This window comes from Doryrhamphus excisus, chromosome 16 (assembly GCF_030265055.1).
Source record: "Doryrhamphus excisus isolate RoL2022-K1 chromosome 16, RoL_Dexc_1.0, whole genome shotgun sequence".
NCBI lineage: Eukaryota > Metazoa > Chordata > Actinopteri > Syngnathiformes > Syngnathidae > Doryrhamphus > Doryrhamphus excisus.
In genome coordinates this window covers 10,636,961-10,659,160 of record NC_080481.1, presented here as the reverse complement: position 1 = coordinate 10,659,160, position 22,200 = coordinate 10,636,961, and the positions used below count along the sequence as shown (strand labels likewise).

Below are 22,200 nucleotides of genomic sequence, written 5' to 3'. Positions count from 1 at the left end.
GAATGAGGTATATACAAAGGTTCTTTCCATTTGAGCAAATAAACCGAATGCAATTGGAATATTTGGGTCCATGTATACATGACTAGTGTCCACTTAAGGGTGTAACAGACCATTGTTTTCCCACTCCCAATAACCAAAGCACAAAAATCCCAATACATGAAACAAACACAAATTTTCAGTTACTTGTAATCTACAATACCCTCTTTACTTAAAATTAGAAACTAGTGGTCATGATTGATTCGTTTCATGCTTAAACACTTCCATTAAGGAACATCACATGATTCCATTTAATAAAAAGACTCATTCCTTCAATTTAATTTGCATTTATTTCAAAAGGAAAATATAGAATTCAATAAATATCGTGGCAACAACATTGACATCGTCCTTGGCGAAAACATGAAAATACAGTCAGGGAACAACATAAAACTGAAGACAAAGTTACATTATAAGTGCGTCATTACCTGTTACTTCAATTGCATTTTTCCAACACAGGCCCTCAGCACATTTGTTGACCTTTTGACACAGACTAAGAAGGTGGAGGGGCTTTTGAACAAAACAGTGTTTCTTTAATTGATTATGCATCCTGACTAATAACCTAGTTAACCGTGCTGTAAATTAAGGCAACATTCACCGAACAGCTACTCTATCCTGGACTTGGAAAGTTGACCCGTGATGCCTTCACAGTAGGGTCAAAATATTCAACAAAAAAATAATTGCAAAATCTGCTAAGGATAGTGGACATAGTCTATAGAAGACCAAAAGGAAACAGCTTTGTTTGGCTTTTGTCTCAAGTCAAAAAGCTGTTAAACCTGACTGAAAGCTTGGCAATCTTTCCATAGTTGCATGGTGGCTAAGAAGGGAGGTATAGTCGTTTAGTGTATGTTCTCACATGTCCCAAAACAAAGAGCTTTTTGATTGAGGCTGAAAGGTTCAATTGTATTTTGTCAGAAGATCTGTCTCCTGATTGTTACTATGTATCACACGGGCCACTTCATGAACCCATCGCAGATGTGTAGATGAATGAAACTGTCCTCACAGATTCATGGCGTATTTGGTGCACGCTAGGGATGAGCATGACATTTAAAAAAAGTTTAAAAAGCCGCTACGTCTTGATGAAATGGAGGCTTATTGGACTTGCACTTGACAGTCTTCGAACGCAACTAGTGTGCAGACAGCCGAGATGTAAGGAGGTCTCCTTGCTCTTATCTTTGGTACCCTTGGGAGATGGTCAACTATCATGTTGACACGTACATATTTCAACACTGAAGGTCCTGCAGACCGCAATATTTTTGCTTTTCCATTCAAACGTGAAGAGGATTCGCTCAGACTATTGTTGGAATGTCGATGTGGCGTGCAGTCAGGGCCAGCAAAGCCTTTTCTGCTGACCTTAAACACTGACCTACATTTACTACTTAAAATTTCAGAATTAGTTCCATTTTATTAATTGTTCCCAACAGTCTATCTTCTCTTCTCTTGAACGCAGTAGGGTATGTGTACGTTACGATGTTTTTATCCAGTCAGATTTTAGCTTTTATGTGCCATGCCAATCTAATTTGCCCAGGACCTTCAGAACCAAGAGTGCTGTCCCATGTTCCTTAAACTACATTAGCAACGGGGCTATTTCTTTAATCAGATTTCAAATTCGCCTCAAACAATAACGTCAGCATTTTTCCATCGTCTGATTCGCTGATCAGAGCAAAACTGCTTGATGAGCCAATTTACAGCTAACGGAGCAGAGTAAAGTTTTATGTTTTTAAGAAATATCGATTTGGAACTGTTCCAGATGTAGTGTACTGGTTTGGCATTGTCTGAACCCTTTATCCCAGAGGTGATCCATTTATGCTCGTTATTGGCTGAGCACCAAATTTACAAGCACTGGTAATAGTTAGTAATGTTCCAAATTACCAGCAGAAATAAAGTCAGGTGTATTTGTGACAATGTATTCCAGGATAAAAAAAGTGTTCAGTCTCAGGAACCCTGATTGGAACCACCAGAATCATTTTTATTTTATTTTTTTAACACATTACGAGCCTTCACAGTGTGCCTGGTGTCCCCAATGAAGGCCCGGGCACCAAATGCACCGCCCACCCACTGGCTTGTACGAATATGATGTCTTCTTGGAATGAAGATATGAAAAATGTCTTTGCCCATACCTGGTGCAGACATGCAATTTGTGAAACAGCTCAACGTGGGACAGTGACACAGATACACACCAGTGACTTCACATTATACCGACACCATATCGCAGACAGGGGTGGGGGGGAGCAAACGGCGTACTTTGTGCAGAGCTGAGATGTTCATCATGGCCCCGCCATGGCTTGAGGGACAATAATTGAACCACTGTGAAGCACTGAGCAACGGCACCTCTTCTCGCACTTTGGCACCGACCGCTCCCACCTATCACCTCATCACAATATCAGATGTTGTGCGTTTCCAGGTGACATCACTTCCTCAGCTTACTTCCTGTGGGCGTGGCCTGCATGGGCTTTGTTCTCCCACAGGAAGCAGCCCACTTCCCGAGCAGGTATCATGCTGACAGATGGCTTCCTCGACAGCAGGGGAGGGGGGCCATGCTGAGTGGGATGCTACTTTTGTCATTGGTGCAGAGAATTCCGTGAACATGTACATGAATTGAAGCTTATTAATCCCCTCGCCAGACAAAAAAGGGGTCTTTCTCACGCAGGAAGGAGACTTGCCCCATCGTTCCCTGCTTACGTTGTGCTGAGTCCTTATTCCTTCCAGTCTAATCCCCGTCAGTCCAAGCAGTCACATGACAGAGCAACTTCTGGCCTTGTCCTTCCGGAGGTCTGAGGCTACGGCTGCCAAGTCGGGTCTGCCGGGCATGTGTGAGATCCTCTTGGTGGCGCGGGTGGTCTTGCTACGCTTGACGTTTTTGCTGTTCTTGTTGATACACGCCAACGTGGCCACGTGGAAAATGTCCCGCACACTGTTCTCCGATTGCTGAGCAGAGCACTCGATGTATGGCGCCGAGATCTGCTTAGCCATGTTGTTACCCTGCGTGCCGAGGAAGGAGATCATATAGGTCAGAGACAGAAGGCTAGGGTTAGGTTAGGGGTGTCATTTAAAGCATCAGTACCTGGTCATAAGACACTGGTGTCTGCCGGTGGTTGGAGAGCTCAACTAGCGTGCTCAGGTCGGTGCGCAGGTCTGACTTACAGCCCACTAAAAGCATCTTCGTGTTCGGACAAAACTCCAGTATCTCCCCTTTCCACTGTGGACAAAATAAAAAAAAATTCTCAATCATCATGGAAATGATTAAATAACATCTGAAATAGCCACTCCTTTTTTTACTTGTGAAAGGTGGAGGTCGGTTTTTGGGGTACAAAGGTCAGAACTGAAACTTCCTCTACAAATAATCCCAATGTTTCCTTCCTGACAACAATAGTTGCTCTATGATGGATGCAAGTTCTCTAGGGGGTTTAATCTGAGGCTGAAAGAGCTTCAGGCCACCATGACCCAGGCTGGGGATCAAGTTCACCGACATCTAAAGAGGAAGTTTGAATGCCCAATGAGTCTTTTACCACACACACAGGTCATTTGAAGCACGGACTGTGACTGTGGGAAATGTTACCTTCCACAGACACTACAGAAATGTCTGTAGCAGACATGCCACTAGTCAGATGGCCAACATGTGGTCGTCAGCTTGGAACATCCACAATCAGCAGACATAAACCACAGCATCTTCACAAGTTCAGTGCAGACACGTCACTTCCTTCTTGAGCCATGTAAAGCCACTGAAGTCACATGGCAACCTGACAGACCTTTGAACAAGTTTAATGGAATGCAGCCTTCTTGACTGTGCATCAAACGTGCCCAAAGGCCGTGTATTGAAGACACATTTGGAGGGGCTTAAAGAGCAGACACTTTAATGAAAGTCAACTGACCTTCTTCAATACGCTGTCAAGCGTTTCCGGGCGACTGATGTCAAAGCAGATGAGCACGGCGTCGGAATCTGGATACGAAAGAGGCCTGACATTGTCATAGTAGGGCGACCCTGAAAGACAAACATACATTTACTTACACTTTGTATTGTGTATATTGGAAATTGAAGTTCTGTCTATTAATGCAGTCAGGCTGTGACACTGTCCACAGCCAATGTTGAAGATGCCAAAGTGAACAAACACCAAAATGTGGGTTGAAAAATGACGTGTGAAAACAAGTGTAAACGCAGCCTTTAATTCATCCTTTAGAGAATATTAAACCTGGCGGTGGGGGTGCTTTAGTGTCTGCACGCAGGCCACCTTCAATTGCAGCACACACAGATTCATTATTCTCACAGGACTGTAATCTATGTGTGGTGTAGTCGGGTGCAGGGCCTGGGAAATGACTCACGCAATCTGTGAATTTGCATAATTCTTTATGATACATTTGCTACGAGTGACTAAAACTCCCTAGAATACAAATTAGGGCTGCAACTAAAACCAATTTGTCAATTATTTTGATTAATTAATCAGATTTTTTTTCTTTTGTAAAAAAACATTTTAAAATTTCTGCCTCTTTTCTCAGATATAGAAGATTTTAAAATGTTAGTTTCCACATAAATACATTCATGTTCATTCTCAGAGTCGATTAATCTGATGCTTGTTTCATCTGATGGCATATTCGGTTAGGCCACAGCTTGAACATAAAGCAAATGCCGATAGTTAGTGATTGGGTCCGCAACATATCAGAAAAGACAAAAAAAAAAAAAAAAAAAACACTGTTTTTCCCAAGTCAAAGTCGATGTGTATGAATATCTTGTTTCGGCTTAAACAGAAAGATATTAGGTCTGCTATCATGAATAACTAAGTAAATTTAAAAAATATTCACATTTCTCAAAATAATTACATATTTATCCAAACATAGATCAGTGTTGTCAGACACATTTGAGTTCATTCTTGAGTTATGAATGCATGAAGGAATGCACTTGAAATTGCCATGACATATTCCATAGCAACAGGGAGTGCAAAACAAATAATGCAAAAAAAAAAAGTGCTGACTATAAGATCCTTCTGCAGAGAAACAGAACCTCAGAGCAAGGAAACGACTCCCTTCTCAAATTGAAGCCATATGAGAAGGCGACGCCCTATCTCCCGGCAAGACATCATGGTCAGGAAGCGCTGGGGGGGTGGGGGGGGCATGCGCGTAATGTCAAGGTGAGTCAAGATCAGATGACAAGCAATGGCCGACCACACACAGAACCGCCTGCCAAAAAATCTGGGGAATTTTGTTTTGGGGGAACTGAACGCTCCCCTGGGAGGTCCTTTTTCAAACATTGAACAGTCAGGAATGCACACACACAGATCTTGCCCTCTTCATCTAAACAGTCTTGGTGGGTTCACACTTTTTTCCAACAATTCATGCAAAATAAAACACTGACATTGTCTTACGAATAAAAGTAGCCTGACCCGTTGACGGAGCCAAAGTCACCTAGGGACGGGGGGACGGGGGGGGGATGTGGGTAGGACTGCATTGCCTTTTGTTTGGGTGCGATACAAAATCACTAATGATTTGTTTTTGACTGGAAAACTGGCAGCAGCAATGGCTACATGTACCACAAACTACATCCTATGTAGACAGCCATATTGGAATAGGGAGTGCAGCTTGTACAGCATAGCCATTATTCTCTTATAAAGCTGACAACACAAGTAAAGATACAACACAATAGTTGAAAATGTAAAAAGGGTCATGGAAAATGTGTTGGAAGAGTTCACTTGTGAGATTAGACGTGTGAAACGGATAGGCTTCAAGCCTTGTATGAATGGCAGCTAGAGGTCTAATTAAAAATAATTGTCCCAAAAAAAAAACATTTTTATCCTTAGCGCCCCATAAAAGGGATTTGCAGAGCCACAATACAGTATTTATAACAGAAGTACTGCATATGCCCTGTGATCAATCTCACTGTGGTCTAGGGTGCAAACCTGGCAGTAGTTAAACACACATAGAATGTGTGTGTTTAAGATAAAATATTACGGGGATATCCGTTGTTTGAGGGACTCTGTACTCTGATTGCAAGCCTGCATTCCCTTGTATCAGTGTTTCCACAGATGTTTATTCTATAAAAATTATGAAAGTCCGAAAAACTGTATGCTGAAAACTCATTTTCCGATACTGATGGGAAAAAATTAGGAAAGTCCGGAAAACTGTATGCTGAAAACTCCGGGAAAATATCCATTACCGATATTGTATTTCTATACTGATATCAGGGCGCAATTATGTGACATCACGGCTGAAAGTTACTTTGGTACCTTTTAACTAATTCAACAAACTAGTACTGCTGGGTGGAAAACATGTTTGTGTGTCCCAAAATCCACAGTCATTATGAATCCCAGAGCGAGCAAGCGAGCGAATGCCGACATGGTCAATGTCATGCCAGAAACTACACAGAACAGAACATTCTTTTCACGTCTTGCTCTCCACATAATGCGTTTCAGATGGGAGTGCCCAGGCTTGTTATTTTCCAACAACTCTCCACATGAGGATTGCACAGTGAAGACATCCATAGGTGTTTAAGCAAAAAGCCGCCATCGTTCTCCCTGCATGACAATGAGGAATTAGGCAGGAATTTATTTCCCATCTTTCATGGCTGTCTTTTTCAATCACAACCGCCTCACATCACATGAAAGTTGTTGTTTTTTTTTCTCTCTCCATCCCTCAGTTGCTGGAACCAATCATTGGGAAAATAAGACCCTGTGACTGAAAGGGCCAGCTGCAGAGTCGCTTGACATTCTTCAATAAAATTGAATGTTTTGAACAAAGCACTCAAACAATACACACACACACACACACACACACACAACCTTGACAAGACAAGGGATACAAATTGTCTGGTGTCTGGCCATTACACTTTACAGGAAGTAAAAATAGAAAAAATATGGAGCTGCAGCTAGAAGCTTTTTGGATATGGATTTAGAGATTTTGTCCATTTATCCAAAAGACAATAATTCATATTAGTAAAAGGGGAACAAAAAAACTTAAAACCAAATATAAAAATGTAGCACAACATTCTCTGTAGATTTCGTTTGTGTTATCAATACATTTAGATCAATATTATACAGTTACAGCATAAATGTAATAAATATGCAGGGTTGACATGCCCAATTATAAAAGTACACATTTCTCTTCCTTGTATGGTCATATCACCTCGTACTTCGGTACGTGATAAAAAAACAAAAACAAAAACGTAAACTAAATTAGGAAAGCAGGAAGTGAACAAATGTAACAGTTACTGATTGTAAAAGTACCAGATGGAGGGGTAGGATTTAATAAGCTTTGCTTCTTCCTACTCCTTTTGGACATGTGGAACTGTGAACTGATTATGTGATGCATTCAATTGTAATCTGATGCATGTTCAAATGAAATTAAACCATTACCAAAATGTATTGAGGTGAATTTCCAAGATTTGTACCTGATAGAACTTGTTTTATGTGTTAAATCCTCAATGTAGATCATCAAAACCATCTGGGCAAACAAGCATGTATAGTGGTGTGTGTGTGTGTGTGTGTGTGTGTGTGTGTGTGTGTGTGTGTGTGTGTGTGTACACAGTGCGAAAGCCTCCAAACAAACAAACACAGGTGACGGTCATGTAATTAGCTCTTGTCATTGTTCTCACAGGACCTCTAAATCTGGAAGGAAGATACACACCCAGCCCTTGCCTCTCTTTTCAGGCTTGCTTCCATCCACAGCAACCGCAATGACAACCATCTTATCTCAACTGTCCTGATTTATTTTAGTGCTACTTTGGAATACAAAAATATTCTATGACATCCTACTTGGCAGCAGAGATGTTTCAGGCCGTCCTGAGTTAAGCCACTGCCGAGGTATGGAAAGACCTGCTGATTTACTGCATAGCTCACATACTTGGGAATATAAACGCTTCCAAGTGTGTGTGTGTGTGTGTGTGTGTGTGTGTGTGTGTGTGTACATATATAGATGTGTTAAACCACCTGTGGAAAAAGTGACAGGCATGTTCAGAAATCCAAGCCCATGGAGCTTATACTGTATAAGCCCTTGTTCAACTCCAGACACAAAGGGCCATCAGAACCCACAAAGAATCCATCCCAAAGGTCGCGTTGATAGACAGTCAATCCTTAAAGGGGAACTATCGTGTTCATTTTCACCCCTTTGTATCCAGTTGTGGACTCCTATAGAGCAGCTACACACAATAACCCACACACAATATTTGCTTTTTTTTTTGCTGGGAATCACCAACTCCAACCACTGATGCCTGAGCTTGCCTTGTAGAAAGACTTCCTGGCAACCATAGCAAACAACTGCAAGCCCATATAAAGAAACCTGGCTCCCTGTGACATCACAGTGTTGGAAAAAGCTCTCTGAAACAGCACGTTCAGAGCTATCCCAAATTTCTAAATGCGTAAACCTCATTATCTGAAACTTTGGCATCATTTAACACTAGCGTTTACAGGTCAGAAAAGCATAATAGGTCATCTTTAATAATTAATCCATCCAGCCATGCATTGTCTATGCTGCTTATCACGTTGAGGGTCATGGCAAGGACTGGATTTATGCTGCAGGGTGAACAAATTTTATGGTCCATTTTAAATTCACTGTGGGCTGTATTAAATATATTATCAAAAATGTGCTGCTGCAGCAGCGCCCGTCTGCTTCCCATGCAGCCCACCACCACTGCTTCAAAAAAAAAATCCTAGCTGAAACCCTGAAGATTGGTCTTTCATTTACCCTGCTGGGTACAATGAGTTTCTTTGTCCTGGAATGATGTGGAAACCTTTAGCCTAAGGAATGCCAAACATGCAGCTCAAATTTGCTAAACCCCCGAAATGTGATCCAATGAAACAATGGCTATTGAGAGGCGAAGAGAGCACGTTCCCGGAAATACTTGATGCTTAGTGGGGAGGCTCATCTTCTACTTGGACCTGGGCTTAGACTGCAGGTGTTTAATCAAACTAAAATAAATAGAGGCCGCTAAAATGAGGTCCTGACACAACATGGCAGGGTGGACAAATGGAAGCAATGCAACTGTTAGGAGTCTACCTCAATGACTTAAATTACACCTATCACACACTCTGGTGTTAAAGACACTATTTATTCGGTTGCCTGTTAAGGCACAACAAAGACCCCCTACCGTAGGGGTGTGTGTTTAGGTGCTTTCTAAAGGGGAGTAGGGCTTAGATAGAGCTTTTAGTAAGGTTTTACTATGCTCTATATCTAGGTTCCTGCTGGTCTTTGTTTGAGTGCACACCGGGGTCTCCCTCGCTCACACACACACACACACACACACACACACACACACCAGACGAAGCCCATAATGGATCAATAGGATTGGCTGTGGCTCTGCCTGCAAGTTTGTGCAGGCTTGCCTGCAGGTTTAGGGAACACATTCAAAAGATGCAAACATAGTTTTATGGAGCAGACAAAAGGAAAAATGGCTCCCGGCAACTGTCCAACACAGTGCAGTAAAACATACTTCTAGCTTTTCTCCCCTCGCCTTTCACAAGTCACACAAACAGTGGGCGTGAAGGAATTTCAAATGTGAGCAATATTTGACAGATGTTTCTTCTCCCGTTTCCCTCCTGAAAATATGTCCTACCTACGCTGCTTTTGTTGATTCAAGAGGGATTCGCCTGCGTTTGTAGTCTAGTCTATTTAAAGGGAGATGAATATTCTAAGATCTAAAAAAAAAAAAAAAAAAGTGACTGAAGACCACTGAGGAATTCCAAACCTGAGAAAAGCAACAGCTGGCTGTCGGCTTGGCCTCACCCATTTGGACTTCCAGGACCCCCCCCCCCCCCCCCCACTCCCCCACCCACTCATAGCACATGCAACATATGCTCCAATCGCGCCTGATGGACTGACTGCAGTGCAATTCACTGTTACGGCATTGATGGATGTGAGAGTGGGGTTGTTTGCGCACACACACACACACACACACACTCAATGCTACAGACCCTGAATGCAAAGTCCAGAAATAAGAGCTTAAAAAAAATAGTTGCATGTTGCAAGACTTTGTACACGTTATTATGTGTGGTGAAAGAGAACATTTCATCAAAACAAATGCCAAACCTGACTTATCTGCAATAGTTGTGTATGCATGCAGGGACAACTCATCCATTCCTATTCATAGTGTCACAGTGGGGTCCTCCGAGGTCATACCATATGGTTTAAGACCACAACAATACAGAAAAATACAGTAGTACATGTGTTTTGCTTTGTCTTTGGCTTTACTACAAAAGCTCCAGCCTCAACAAATGATGGACTAGTGTTTCAGTGATTAACAATATAATGGAGGAAAAAGCATGGCCATAAATGGTGTTCTTACCTGACGTGTCCCAAAGGCTGAGTTCAATCCTCTGTGTGTCGATTTCAAAACTGGCTGTGTAGTTTTCAAAAACAGTGGGTACGTAACTCTGCCAGGACCAAAACACAGTTTTATGTTAGCATAAGAAGAACTATTGGGAATCACTGCAAGCCTTACATCACTGAATTAGACGTCACTGTACTGTGAGAGTCAGCATCATGATTGTTAACTGGAGCATTCAGGTTGACAAATATAATATAATAGGATATCATAATGGTGCTACAAGGTCTCACCTCTGGGAAACAGTCCTTGGCGAACACGTGAAGCAACGCAGTCTTCCCACACTGGCTATCTCCCACCACCACGATCTTACACTTCACACTCGAACTGGGATCCATGGCGGGTTTCACGGAAAGTTTCTGACACGACCGTCTTTCCTTCATTGATTCCCGTCGGGGTATAAACATAAAAGAGTCCAACGTTAGCTTGTAAATGGATGATGATGATGACGGTGATGACGCCGCCTCTTTCTCAGTCGCTCCTCTATGTCTACGCCTGCTGCTAGCAGACCTCGGCGACGCCAACCCGCTCTTATAGGGCGCCGGGAACCAATCAAAGGCGGGCTTCCCCTGACTCGGCCCTTCTGCTAAGCACACTGCCTTAGCAAGTGGACCGTCATAGCGCCCCCGTCTGGTTGGCGCTGCATAAAGGACAATGCTAATGGTAATGGTTTTTATTTCATTTGAACATGCATCAGATTACAATTGAGTGCATCACATAATCAGTTCACAGTTCCACATGTCCAAAAGGAGTAGGAAGAAACAAAGCTTATTAAATCCTACCCCTCCATCTGGTACTTTTACAATCAGTAACTGTTACATTTGTTCACTTCCTGCTTTCCGTAATACAGTTTTTTTTTGTTGTTTTGTGTTTTTTTAATAATGCACCTCGTACCAAAGTACAAGGTGATATGACCATACAATGACATTTGTTCACTTCCTGCTTTGCTAATATAGTTTACGTTTTTTTGTTTTTTTTATCACGTACTGAAGTACGACGTGATATGACCATACAAGGAAGAGAAACATACATTAACACAAAAATAAATAGCTTTATCGTAACCTCCTGATTATTAAAAGTGGAATTTGAGATTTTCCATGATAATGTATATATGAGCATGTGTCATATATAGATGTGTACTTTAATAATTGCACATGTCAACCCTGCATATTTATTATATTTATGCTGTAACTGTATAATATTGATCTAAATGTATTGATAACACAAACAGAGAATGTTGTGCTACATTTTTATATTTATTATATTTTAGTTTAGTTTGTTTTACACTGACAGGATGAATCAAAACAAGACACCAACATGTACCTTGCTTTATACATAATATATATATATTTATATATTGTTTTGTTCATTTGGGATTGAACCCTTTAGCTGCTTTCCGGTGGAACCTTGAGAGCCAGGTTATTGATCGTGTTGCCTCGCTACACACAAATTGCCTTTGAGAAGTCCATATTTGAACCCTGTGAACCCAGGCCCAGATTCCGTATGTGTCTTCAAGGCAGCTTTCTAGTTTCCTGTGAGAATTGCTGTTTTGTTATCTGGCAACAACACACCACACACACAGGCAATATTGTTTGTTTTTTTTAGAGAAAACACATTTTCTATTTTCTAGAAGAGGGTGATTAACATGACAAGAAATTCCCCTTCAGAATTGCAAATGTGTTTCATTCTGCTTTTTCTGTTGAAGAGACACTTCTGGTCCCAAAGCTCCTTCTGATAGCCTTGAGGCTACCCCACTCCCCCCTCCTCCTCCTACAAGGCGCTAATATTACAAAAATGAGAAAACAGCAGTGTTCTGCATCAGTTCTTCCTTCTGCTGCACAATGTCTGGACTCTCGATGTGACATTTTTTACACAGACACAGTTCCACCCTGCAGGCTGGGAGGTTGGAGTCCCGTCTGTTGAGTGGAAGCTCTGCTGCCCGCAGGACACAACGCTGCCAGGAGTGTGGGGGACGGTGGGGGATTTGACACTCTGCTATCTGGCTGCCATCTATCTACCACGTGTGTATTTTGACCTCATTTAAATTCTAGCTGATGCAAGAGCTTTACCACCTGGGTAATAACAGTCCTGGCTTATGGGAATCTCTATTGTTACCACAGATATACGTCCAAATATACAAACACAAACAGGACGATAGTCAAGACACAAGCAGAGGACACAGAGCGTCACCGCATGAACAGAAATGCTGCGGTTGCATCTTGACGGTTAGTATCTGCGTATCAATTGTCATAATAGTCAAAATATTCCATCCATTTATTTTCTACCGCTTATCATAAAGAGGGTCACGGGGGTGCTGGAGCCTATCCCAGCTGTGTTCGGACGAGAGGCAGGGTACACCCTGGACTGGTCGGCAGCCAATCACAGGGCATATATAGACAAACAACCATTCACACTCACATTCATACCTATGGACAATTTGGAGTCGCCAATTAACCTAGCATGTTTTTGGAATGTGGGAGGAAACCGGAGTATCCAGAGAAAACCGGCCAGAGATGGCCGAGGGTGGAATTGAACTCGGGTCTCCTAGCTGTGAGGTCTGCTCGCTATACCACTCATCCGCCGTGCAGTTTAGTCAAAATATAAGGAGCAAGAGTCCTCCATCATCCACAATCTTGAACACATATCTCTCTCTTTTCTGTGCATTCTAATGATATAAAAACAGATAAAAATAGACTGCAATGCATGGAAAGGGATCCAATGCCGCCTATAAAAGCCGCTATTAAAACACTTGACATAATAATTGTGGATGATGGGCTAGTTTTCCTTTTAAGAAACATGGTGGACGTTGAGTTGACAGCTCGGGCTTTTAGCTCAATGCCTCGACTATCATTTGATGGACAATAAATGCTTTGGACCCCGGTGGTGTGGGGGGTGGATCAGAGAGTTGCACTTACTGACAAATTAATCCATCCATAATTTTCTATGCCGCTTATCCTCACTAGGGTCACGCGTATGCTGGAGTCTATCCCAGCTGTCTTTGCGCTAGAGGCGGGGTAGACCCCTGGACTGGTACCCCAAATTCAGTATAGTAGAAATCCTCCCCCTGAGGACTCTACGTGGGTTTCGAATAGAGGATAAGGGAATCTTAAAGAACCAAATTATAGAATGAGAACCAGATTGTTTATTCCTAACAATACCTAATACAGACGTCCGGGCTTATCTGCAGTCCCTGTATGCCTACAAGTAAGCGGGTCTTATTGCAGCGCAGCTGCAAAAAAGCACCCTTACTTTCCCTGCTCGGCGTTTTATACACTCGAGGCTAGAGTCCTGAGGCTGGAGTCCTGGACCAATCAGCTTTCGCCACTGCCCTTGCTTGAACCGCTTTCATGGTGTTTGCCCTTTCGTTTTTTCGCTGGGGTATCAAGGCGTTTTTCCTTTGCAGGGGTATCAAGGCATCTGGAACATTCTGCTTTTCCTCGATGTTTCCACCTTAACTGTCAGATGTCACGTTAGTCCTGTTTTGTATGGGTGCGTGTATAAGTATCTTTTCTATTTGTGAGACAATGTATTTGCTTTGGCGGCACGGCGATCGTATGGTTAGCGCGCAGACCTCACAGCTAGGAGACCAGGGTTCAATTCCACCCTCGGCCATCTCTGTGTGGAGTTTGCATGTTCTCCTCGTGCATGCGTGGGTTTTCTCCGGGTACTCCGGTTTCCTCCCACATTCCAAAAACATGCTAGGTTAATTGGCGACTCCAAATTATCCATAGGTATGAATGTGAGTGTGAATGGTTGTTTGTCTATATGTGCCCTGTGATTGGCTGGCGACCAGTCCAGGGTGTACCCCGCCTCTCGCCCAAAGACAGCTGGGATAGGCTCAAGTGACCCTCGTGAGGAAAAGCGGTAGAAAATGAATGAATGAATGAATGTATTTGCTTTTATCTTTAGCTAGCAAAATTGAGCTAATACCTTCGGTATCTCATAAAATGTTGTCAAAAGTTACTTAAATGGTTTGCACTCTAAAGTCAAAGAAAACACAACAATGTTGCACTTAGCAGACTTTAGCTAACATGCCAGAAAAAGACTTATCAATACAAAAAGGGATGCTAATAAATCAAACTACAGCAAGGCTGGAGTTTCCAATGACGAACTATCAGCATGTCTCTCATTGTAGCAAACAACACTCCTTGTTTTTCCCGAGAGCTTCCCGGAGCCCTTGATAAGATGGATTTGCTGAAATGTTGCAATAGAAACCGAATGAGTCACAAATAAAATAATTCAAGCCAGCTGTGATGTGATTTCTACCCGTGGGCCAAGCAGGGCTTGAGGTGTGTGACGAGTCTAGGTCAGTGGGTCCGCTGCCCCACAGTCGTCTCTGTCCATGTACATACAATCAGCAGGGCACTGACATTTACTGTCAGGGCACGCACAACACACAACACACACACACACACACACACACACAGAAGGATTCCCTCAAAGATTAGTCACAACGCCAACAAACATCAAGGGCGCAGAGTAAATAGTTATCTTCAAAGTTGAAATTATGGCAAACATATTGCCTGCACCGTACATATTTGGTAAATGTATTTAATTTGGTGGTAGAGCACATGAAATGTATAAAGCCATTATACGCATGAGGATTCAGACAAACGCCAACTCTTCCCGACCACGCCTCCACAAGCTTTTAAGTGCAGCCGTCAAGGTTGCTTAGCGACAGCAGTTAATGAAAGGACTGAACCAGATAGGAATGCAACGGCTGTAACAAACCTATTAAGGTACTTCCTGGTGAATACATCAACAGAAATTAGCGGAAAATCTTCATTATTTTTGAAAAGACAGTATTAGGTAGATTCTTGAACTTGAGAAGAGATGGTAATCTTGCAGATCCTCTCTCTCAGGTCCAAGGTCAACAGTCTGATGAATGGCAGACTGTATATTTGATACATGTAGACTATTTTACACTTATAATTCTAACAGCCCACCTGGAATTATTTGTATTGTATTTTATCTGGGGCTGCACGGCGGTCGAGTGGTTAGCGCACAGACCTTACAGCTAGGAGACCGGGGTTCAGTCCCACTCTCGGCCATCTCATTTTTACTCACCGGATTTTGGATCCGGTAAAAATGAACTCTCGCCTCACAGAGCCTTATTTGGTTACTTTTGTTTTAGGTGGAACCAACGATGAGGACCGTAGAACTGCGTTATTTCCCACTGCCTACTCGGCTAAATCAAAATAATCCAATGTTATCTTTTTCTTGGGGTCAAATACTTCATATACTACAAAATACTACAAAAAATACTACAAATACTCTCAATCAATCGAAGGTCATAAAGAGGTTTTATATGAAAATATATTGATAAACCGGGCTGCATGGTGTTCGAGTGGTTAGCGCGCAGACCTCACAGCTAGGAGACCCGAGTTCAATTCCACCCTCGGCCATCTCTGTGTGGAGTTTGCATGTTCTTCCGGTGCGTGCGTGGCTTTTCTCCGGGTACTCCGGTTTCCTCCCACATTCCAAAAACATGCTCGGACCCCAAATTGTCCATAGGTATGAATGTGAGTGCGAATGGTTGTTTGTCTATATGTGCCCTGTGATTGGCTGTAAAAGTGTCATACAATCTGCTGCTATGTGCTTGTGTCCCACTTTAAACATCCATTGAATTCCACTTAAACCATCAAACGGTGGTCATGTTTCCAGCTTGTATGTTAAAGCGGACCTATTATACCATGTATATTAACTTGTAGAGTCCTATAGAGCAGCTACACACAATAACCAGCAAAGAAAGCTTTCTAGTTCTTCCAGAATCTGCACCTATTCAGCTATATTTCTTTGGATTTTGTATTTCCTGTGACAGTCTGTTTTAATTTATTTCACTCACGGCCCGTCTCCAGGCACACCCACTCCGCTGTGGTTGGTCACACTCAAGAGTGTTTAGAAGGACCTGTTGTGCTGCTAGCTGCGAACCCAACTTTATAGGAGTTGATAAACAGGCTTTTAGCTTTTAGTTTTAATTTATCCCACCCACAGGCAGCCTCCTGGCAGGCCCATTCCGCTGTGATTGGTGACACTCTCAAGTGCTCCCGAGGACTTCTGGACAGCTGTTGAACCCCACTTTCTAATACATTTTTACCCCTGACTTACCGTGGTAAATAAGCGGTAACATAGTAGTGGAAATGATGAACTACTCGTGTTGTATTGAGTTGTGGACTCCTATAGAGCAGATATACAGGAAGCTTTCTAGATCTTCCAGAATCCGTACCTATTCCAGCTGTGTTTCCTTGGATTTGCTGCTTCCCGGCAAAATAGCCTGTTTTAATTTATCTCACCCACAGCCCGCCTCCTGGCAGGCCCATTCCGCTGTGATTGGTGACACTCTCAAGTGCTCCCGAGGACTTCTGGACAGCTCTTGAACCCCACTTTCTAATACATTTTTACCCCTGATTTACCGTGGTAAGTAAGTGGTAACATAGTAAGAAATACTTTTGCAATGCCCTCTGGAAAAGAGCATTTTGAGCAATCCCAAATTTATTTGGGGGCTCACTTCCAAATGTGCAAATCTCATTATCTGAAACTTTGAATGAAGTGTCAGTAGAGGAAGAATCCTCCACTAGAATTATTATACAGATATGATCCAATGAAATGTGGCAATGGAAATTAAGATTAAGATAAGATATGCCTTTATTCGTCCCTCAGTGGGGAAATTTGTAATTTGTCATCCTTTTGAGCAGTAATATTTCTTCATGTTCCCTGAAGTGCTCTCCAACTGAGGGTCATGTAAGGGCCAGGTTGGAGAAGTCACCAGTTGTCATGAGTAACCTATCAAAGGACACTTCAATGTTCTAGCTAAAAAAAAAAAAAAGTGTGTTTCAGATTAAATCACATCAGCCAAAATAATATTTTATTTTATCAGAGGTTTCTGATGCATACAACTGACTGGAACCCCCGCCCACCTCCACCGCTGCCCCCCTTCCCGGCTTTCTAACGCATGACATTTTCTTTTAATAAACCATTAGCTTCGTATCCTGGGCTCAATGTGCTGAAGGGCGGAGAGGGCACGACGTGGCACTGAGGAGAAAGGCAATGGCGCGTTCAAGTACAGTAAGTGCGCCAGTTGCCTCCCATCAGTCATTTGCTTTGTTCAGGCGTGGATACACACACTGATGTAATGAGGCACACTAAATGCGTTCATGTGTGTGTGTGTGTGCGCTTAATAGGCTGTACGATGAATCATATCGGGGATGACCTGATTCTTCGGGGAGGTTTGTGTGTGTGCGTGTTCAGCACTTAATGGCGCGTGAAATGATGTCTTCATTAGCATCCCAAAATGAGCCACATGCAGAGACAATAATCATATCTGTCAGTTGGAACGTATGGATTGGGTCTGCAGAATGACAAAATCACCAAGTTGTTATTTTCTTGGGCATTCCGATAAAAGTGCAGCTTTTGCTTATTTTTGTTGGTGTCAAACGGAATATTGATATGATGTTGGAAATTTGTCTGGATTGTACGCTGTTGTACGGTGCTTTGTTTGGGCCACTTGATTCCGATGAACGATATGACACACCAGATTGTTGCCAGCAGTAATGTTGGAAAACCAAGGAAAAATGTTATCAAAAATTTCTGATGAAAATGGGGTACTAAACCCAAAGTTTGACTGCACAGTAATACTTTGTTTATTGCTGTTCATTTAATCAACTTCTGTTGAATTTCTGTGAAAATCAAATATTTTTGTACTTATACTTATATATACTTGTACTTATATAGTTATAAACATTATAAAAGAAGAATTTTCATATGATTATTTCAAAAGGTTATAGCTTGAAATTGCAATTTTGTTACTTTGGCAACTTAAAGGGGACTTATTATGCTTATTTTCGGCACTTTGTATTGAGTTGTGGACTCCTATAGAGCAGATCCACAGGAAGCTTTCTAGATCTTCCAGAATCCGAACCTATTCCAGCTGTGTTTCGTTGGATTTGCTGCTTCCCGGCAAAATAATTTATCCCACCCATAGCCCGCCTCCTGGCAGGCCCATTCCGCTGTGATTGGTGACACTCCCAAGTGCTCCCGAGGACTTCTGGACAGCTGTTGAACCCCACTTTCTAATACATTTTAACCCCTGACTTACTGTGGTAAGTAAGCGGTAACATAGTAGTGGAAATGCTGAACTACTTGTGTTGTATTGAGTTGTGGACTCCTATAGAGCAGATCCACAGGAAGCTTTCTAGATCTTCCAGAATCCGTACCTATTCAAGCTGTGTTTCCTTGGATTTGCTGCTTCCCGGCAAAATAGCCTGTTTTAATTTATCCCACCCACATCCCGCCTCCTGGCAGGCCCATTCCGCTGTGATTGGTGACACTCACAAGTGCTCCTGAGGACTTCTGGACAGCTGTTGAACCCCACTTTCTAATACATTTTTACCCCTGAATTACTGTGGTAAGTAAGCGGTAACATAGTAGTAGTGGAAATGCTAAATTACTCGTGTTGTATTGAGTTGTGGACTCCTTTAGAGCAGATCCACAGGAAGCTTTCTAGATCTTCCAGAATCTGCACCTATTCCAGCTGTGTTTCCTTGGATTTGCTGCTTCCCGGCAAAATAGCCCATTCCACTGTGATTGGTGACACTCCCAAGTGCTCCTGAGGACTTCTGGACAGCTGTTGAACCCCACTTTCTAATACATTTTTATCCCTGACTTACTGTGGTAAGTAAGCGGTAACATAGTAGTGGAAATGCTGAACTACTCGTGTTAAAAAAAACTTGATTGTGGTGGAAAATAGCTATTATCAACTCCAGGTGAGCTTGACATTTGCATGAATGCAGGGAACACATGAATGCACACTCTATAATGCTACACAAATAACAGCTTTTGTTCGATTACTTACCCAAAATAAACACAGTATGAACATTGTGAGTAGAATTGAGTTGTAGGATATTCTACAGTGGCTTTGGGGGGTAGCATTGCACAAATATCATTTTTTTCCATATGCATGGATGATCCACTTAAATGTGCCGTGATGTTACATGCAACATATAATTACAATGAGGATGGGTAATATTATGTTATGTGCGAGACATTTCTGCAGCACAGTCTCGGTGGTACAGCTCAGCGGGGGAAATGTCACTCCTGTTTTGGGTCTGTCTCCACTTATGAAAGCGCCATAAAAGTGGTAATGCTGTGCAGATGGCGAGATATTGTGCCTGTGAGCGGGCAACATAGAAGGCCCAGAATGCTGGGAATGTCTTTCATCAAGGCTTTATGAAGGAGACGGCCGCTTTGATGATTTTGCTGACATTTCCAGGAGACGCTAAGGACTTGAGCCCGGCTAATCAAATCATTGCATCGTTCTCTTGGAGGTTTCCTGGCGTGTGCGCGGCTCATCTCTTGGTAAGTATTAGTGGTTTGGAGAGAGACAGAAGCCGTGGTGAAGTACTTTTTGGATGCTGTGCCTCCACATGCCTATCTTGGCTTCATGACTGCTTCCAGATCTTGACTGGCAGATAAACATCGAGACTGGCATGAAGGTCAGCCTGCCGCTTCGTAGTTAACCATCAGTATTGATTTTCTAAACGATATCAATTGCCAATACCGACACATTTATTATTAGAATCCAAATAAAACACAGGACTAAGATGTTTATACTTTTTTAACAAAGTGCTATTTTTGGCTCCATGGTGGGTTATTGTGCAGCTGGACTCAATTAGACATAAACAAAGCAGAGACTTATGGTGGAACTGTGTTATAGTTTGCAAAGACCTACAGAGTCAGCTGGTGATGATGTCATAGAGGGCCGACAGAGGTGGGGAGTGGGGCATGACTTACATATACGTTCAATAAATCTCACTCCTCCACACCTTAGGAGAAGATGACAGAATTTGATTTGCCAGGATGTACACATTAACAGTAGGTTCCACCTTTTTGTCATTGCATGTAAAATATTTCACTTATTTTTGTAAATATTTTCTAAATATTCTGCTGGCTGTACACTTAGAGTACCATTGCTGCCACGCCTGCATGCTGTCATCTATTAAGGAACAACAATTCTTGCCCTCAGAGCTGGTGTTGACCCTGCCTTGCTCGCCTAAATGGAGTCAGCGTGCAAATTATCCAATGTTTTTCATGAAAGCTGCTCGAATAAAAGGAACTCCCCCATCTTCCTGGATGCATTCATCGTACTGAAGACCTCTGCTGAACTGCAACCTCTTCCACTATGTTGTCATAGCAACGGGCCACACAGCGTGTGTGTGTGTAGCAGATGAGTGATTGTGCCTGTGTGTGTTATTGTAATGAGCTTCTTTTTACATAATAACTCAATTATTTTGACGGAGAAGGTTGGGTTCTAATCATGTTACATTATTTATTTAGGGCGGCACTATTACAGAAAGAAAAGCATCACACTGCCCCCTACTGTTTCATCCTTGAATTGTTTAATTCAGTGGCGTTTAAGATAAAGCCACCAACATGTGCTTTTGTTACTAAAAAATACAATTAAAATTGTTAAATATGTGCAGGATTGAGTGAAACTGTGTAAAACCTGTGAAATTCAGAAAATGCTTTTATAGTACAAATAAATATGGTCCTAAAAATCACACGATAGCATTGAACTATACTGGTGATGTACCTGAATGAAAATAATTCACTCAACCATTATTTAGATCAAAACCAAACTCAACAAATCAGAAAAGCTCACAAGATATGTTAAATCAATGCATTCGCATTATAAATAAAATAATTGTATGTATTTAATTCTAGGAAGCTAATTTGTTCTAAATTCCGGTAAATAGCTTTAGAAGTACAACTCCGCCACCCTGTGGCCAAACATGAGAAGTGCACACTCGTGTTCTGTACCTGTTCAGGAGGGATTTAGAAGATTAGCATGAGAGCAAATACTGTCGTAGCTTAGATATTTTGCACAATTGTACGCAAAAAGATGGAATAAGCGTATTATTGAGCTTATATTATTTATATATAGTTACATTGTTTATTCTCAAATACGTCTTTGCACTGTCTATAATCACGATCAGTATCGATAATGTGTCCTGTCTTTACATTTTCTCAATAGCCCAGCTTCAAAATAAAAGATTCCCCTCATGTCGCCCAGTGGCCACCAGGTGGCAGTGTTGCTTCTTAGCTAGGACGGCTATTGTCCAGCGAATCTTTTTTTTTTTTTTTTTTTTTTTACTTATACAGGAATTTATTTGAGGAAAATAGGAGGGGAAGCAAACAAGACGAAGTGTTGAATAACCTTGAAGAGGACGCGGGTGCTTTTTGATGCCATGAATCCAAGGTGCCTCTCTGCACACTTTGTGATCCTCACCACTAGAAGCATTTGGACTGGATCCATCTCATTAGCAGTTTGTGAGAGGTGTTGCAGGGAATGAGCTTTCTAAGCATACTGTATGTACGTCTCAATGCAAATGTAAGGAAAAGTGTGGCCTATTGAAGTGCAGACATGAGTAGGTGTGCCATTATAGCGCCGGGGATGCTTGATTGACAGGGGTACAAATTACCCTTTGTCTTCAATGTGGACTTTAATGGCTTTTCGAACCTGAGGTATTCATTTCCTGGAGGTAAAATAACACACTGTTCTTCTTAGATGGCGGCTTTCAAACATCCTCTTGCGGCCATATTTGTGATGGGACCCGCAGAGCAGCAGCTGTCGTTTAAAAGGAGACAGTCACCCCCCCAAAAAAAAAAAAAAATGTCTTGCACCATGCTTGTCCCCAGTCATCAATAATTCACTAGCTTGAACATTTGAACTAATTATGGAGCACCGATGGTCTATTTGAGCAGGGTGCTGTCACATGAAAGCTGGAAGAAGCACAGGAAGATGACGGCGATGGCGTTTAAATGAATAGAATGTACCCCCCCCGCTTCCCCGAATCACACACACACAC

General features: G+C 42.2%; 1 protein-coding gene across 1 annotated transcript; it reads right to left on the bottom strand.

Annotated features, from left to right (window-relative positions):
- Nucleotides 1-309: 309 nt before the first annotated feature.
- Nucleotides 310-10,850, bottom strand: rnd3a (Rho family GTPase 3a). The gene is made up of 5 exons (XM_058051891.1): nucleotides 10,570-10,850; nucleotides 10,298-10,385; nucleotides 3,906-4,015; nucleotides 3,098-3,232; nucleotides 310-3,015 (listed from the first exon to the last, which is right to left on the bottom strand). Exons 1-5 carry the CDS (start codon nucleotides 10,741-10,743, stop codon nucleotides 2,767-2,769), a joined length of 756 nt encoding a protein of 251 aa, XP_057907874.1. The 5' UTR covers nucleotides 10,744-10,850; the 3' UTR covers nucleotides 310-2,766.
- Between the last annotated feature and the right edge of the window lie 11,350 nt (nucleotides 10,851-22,200).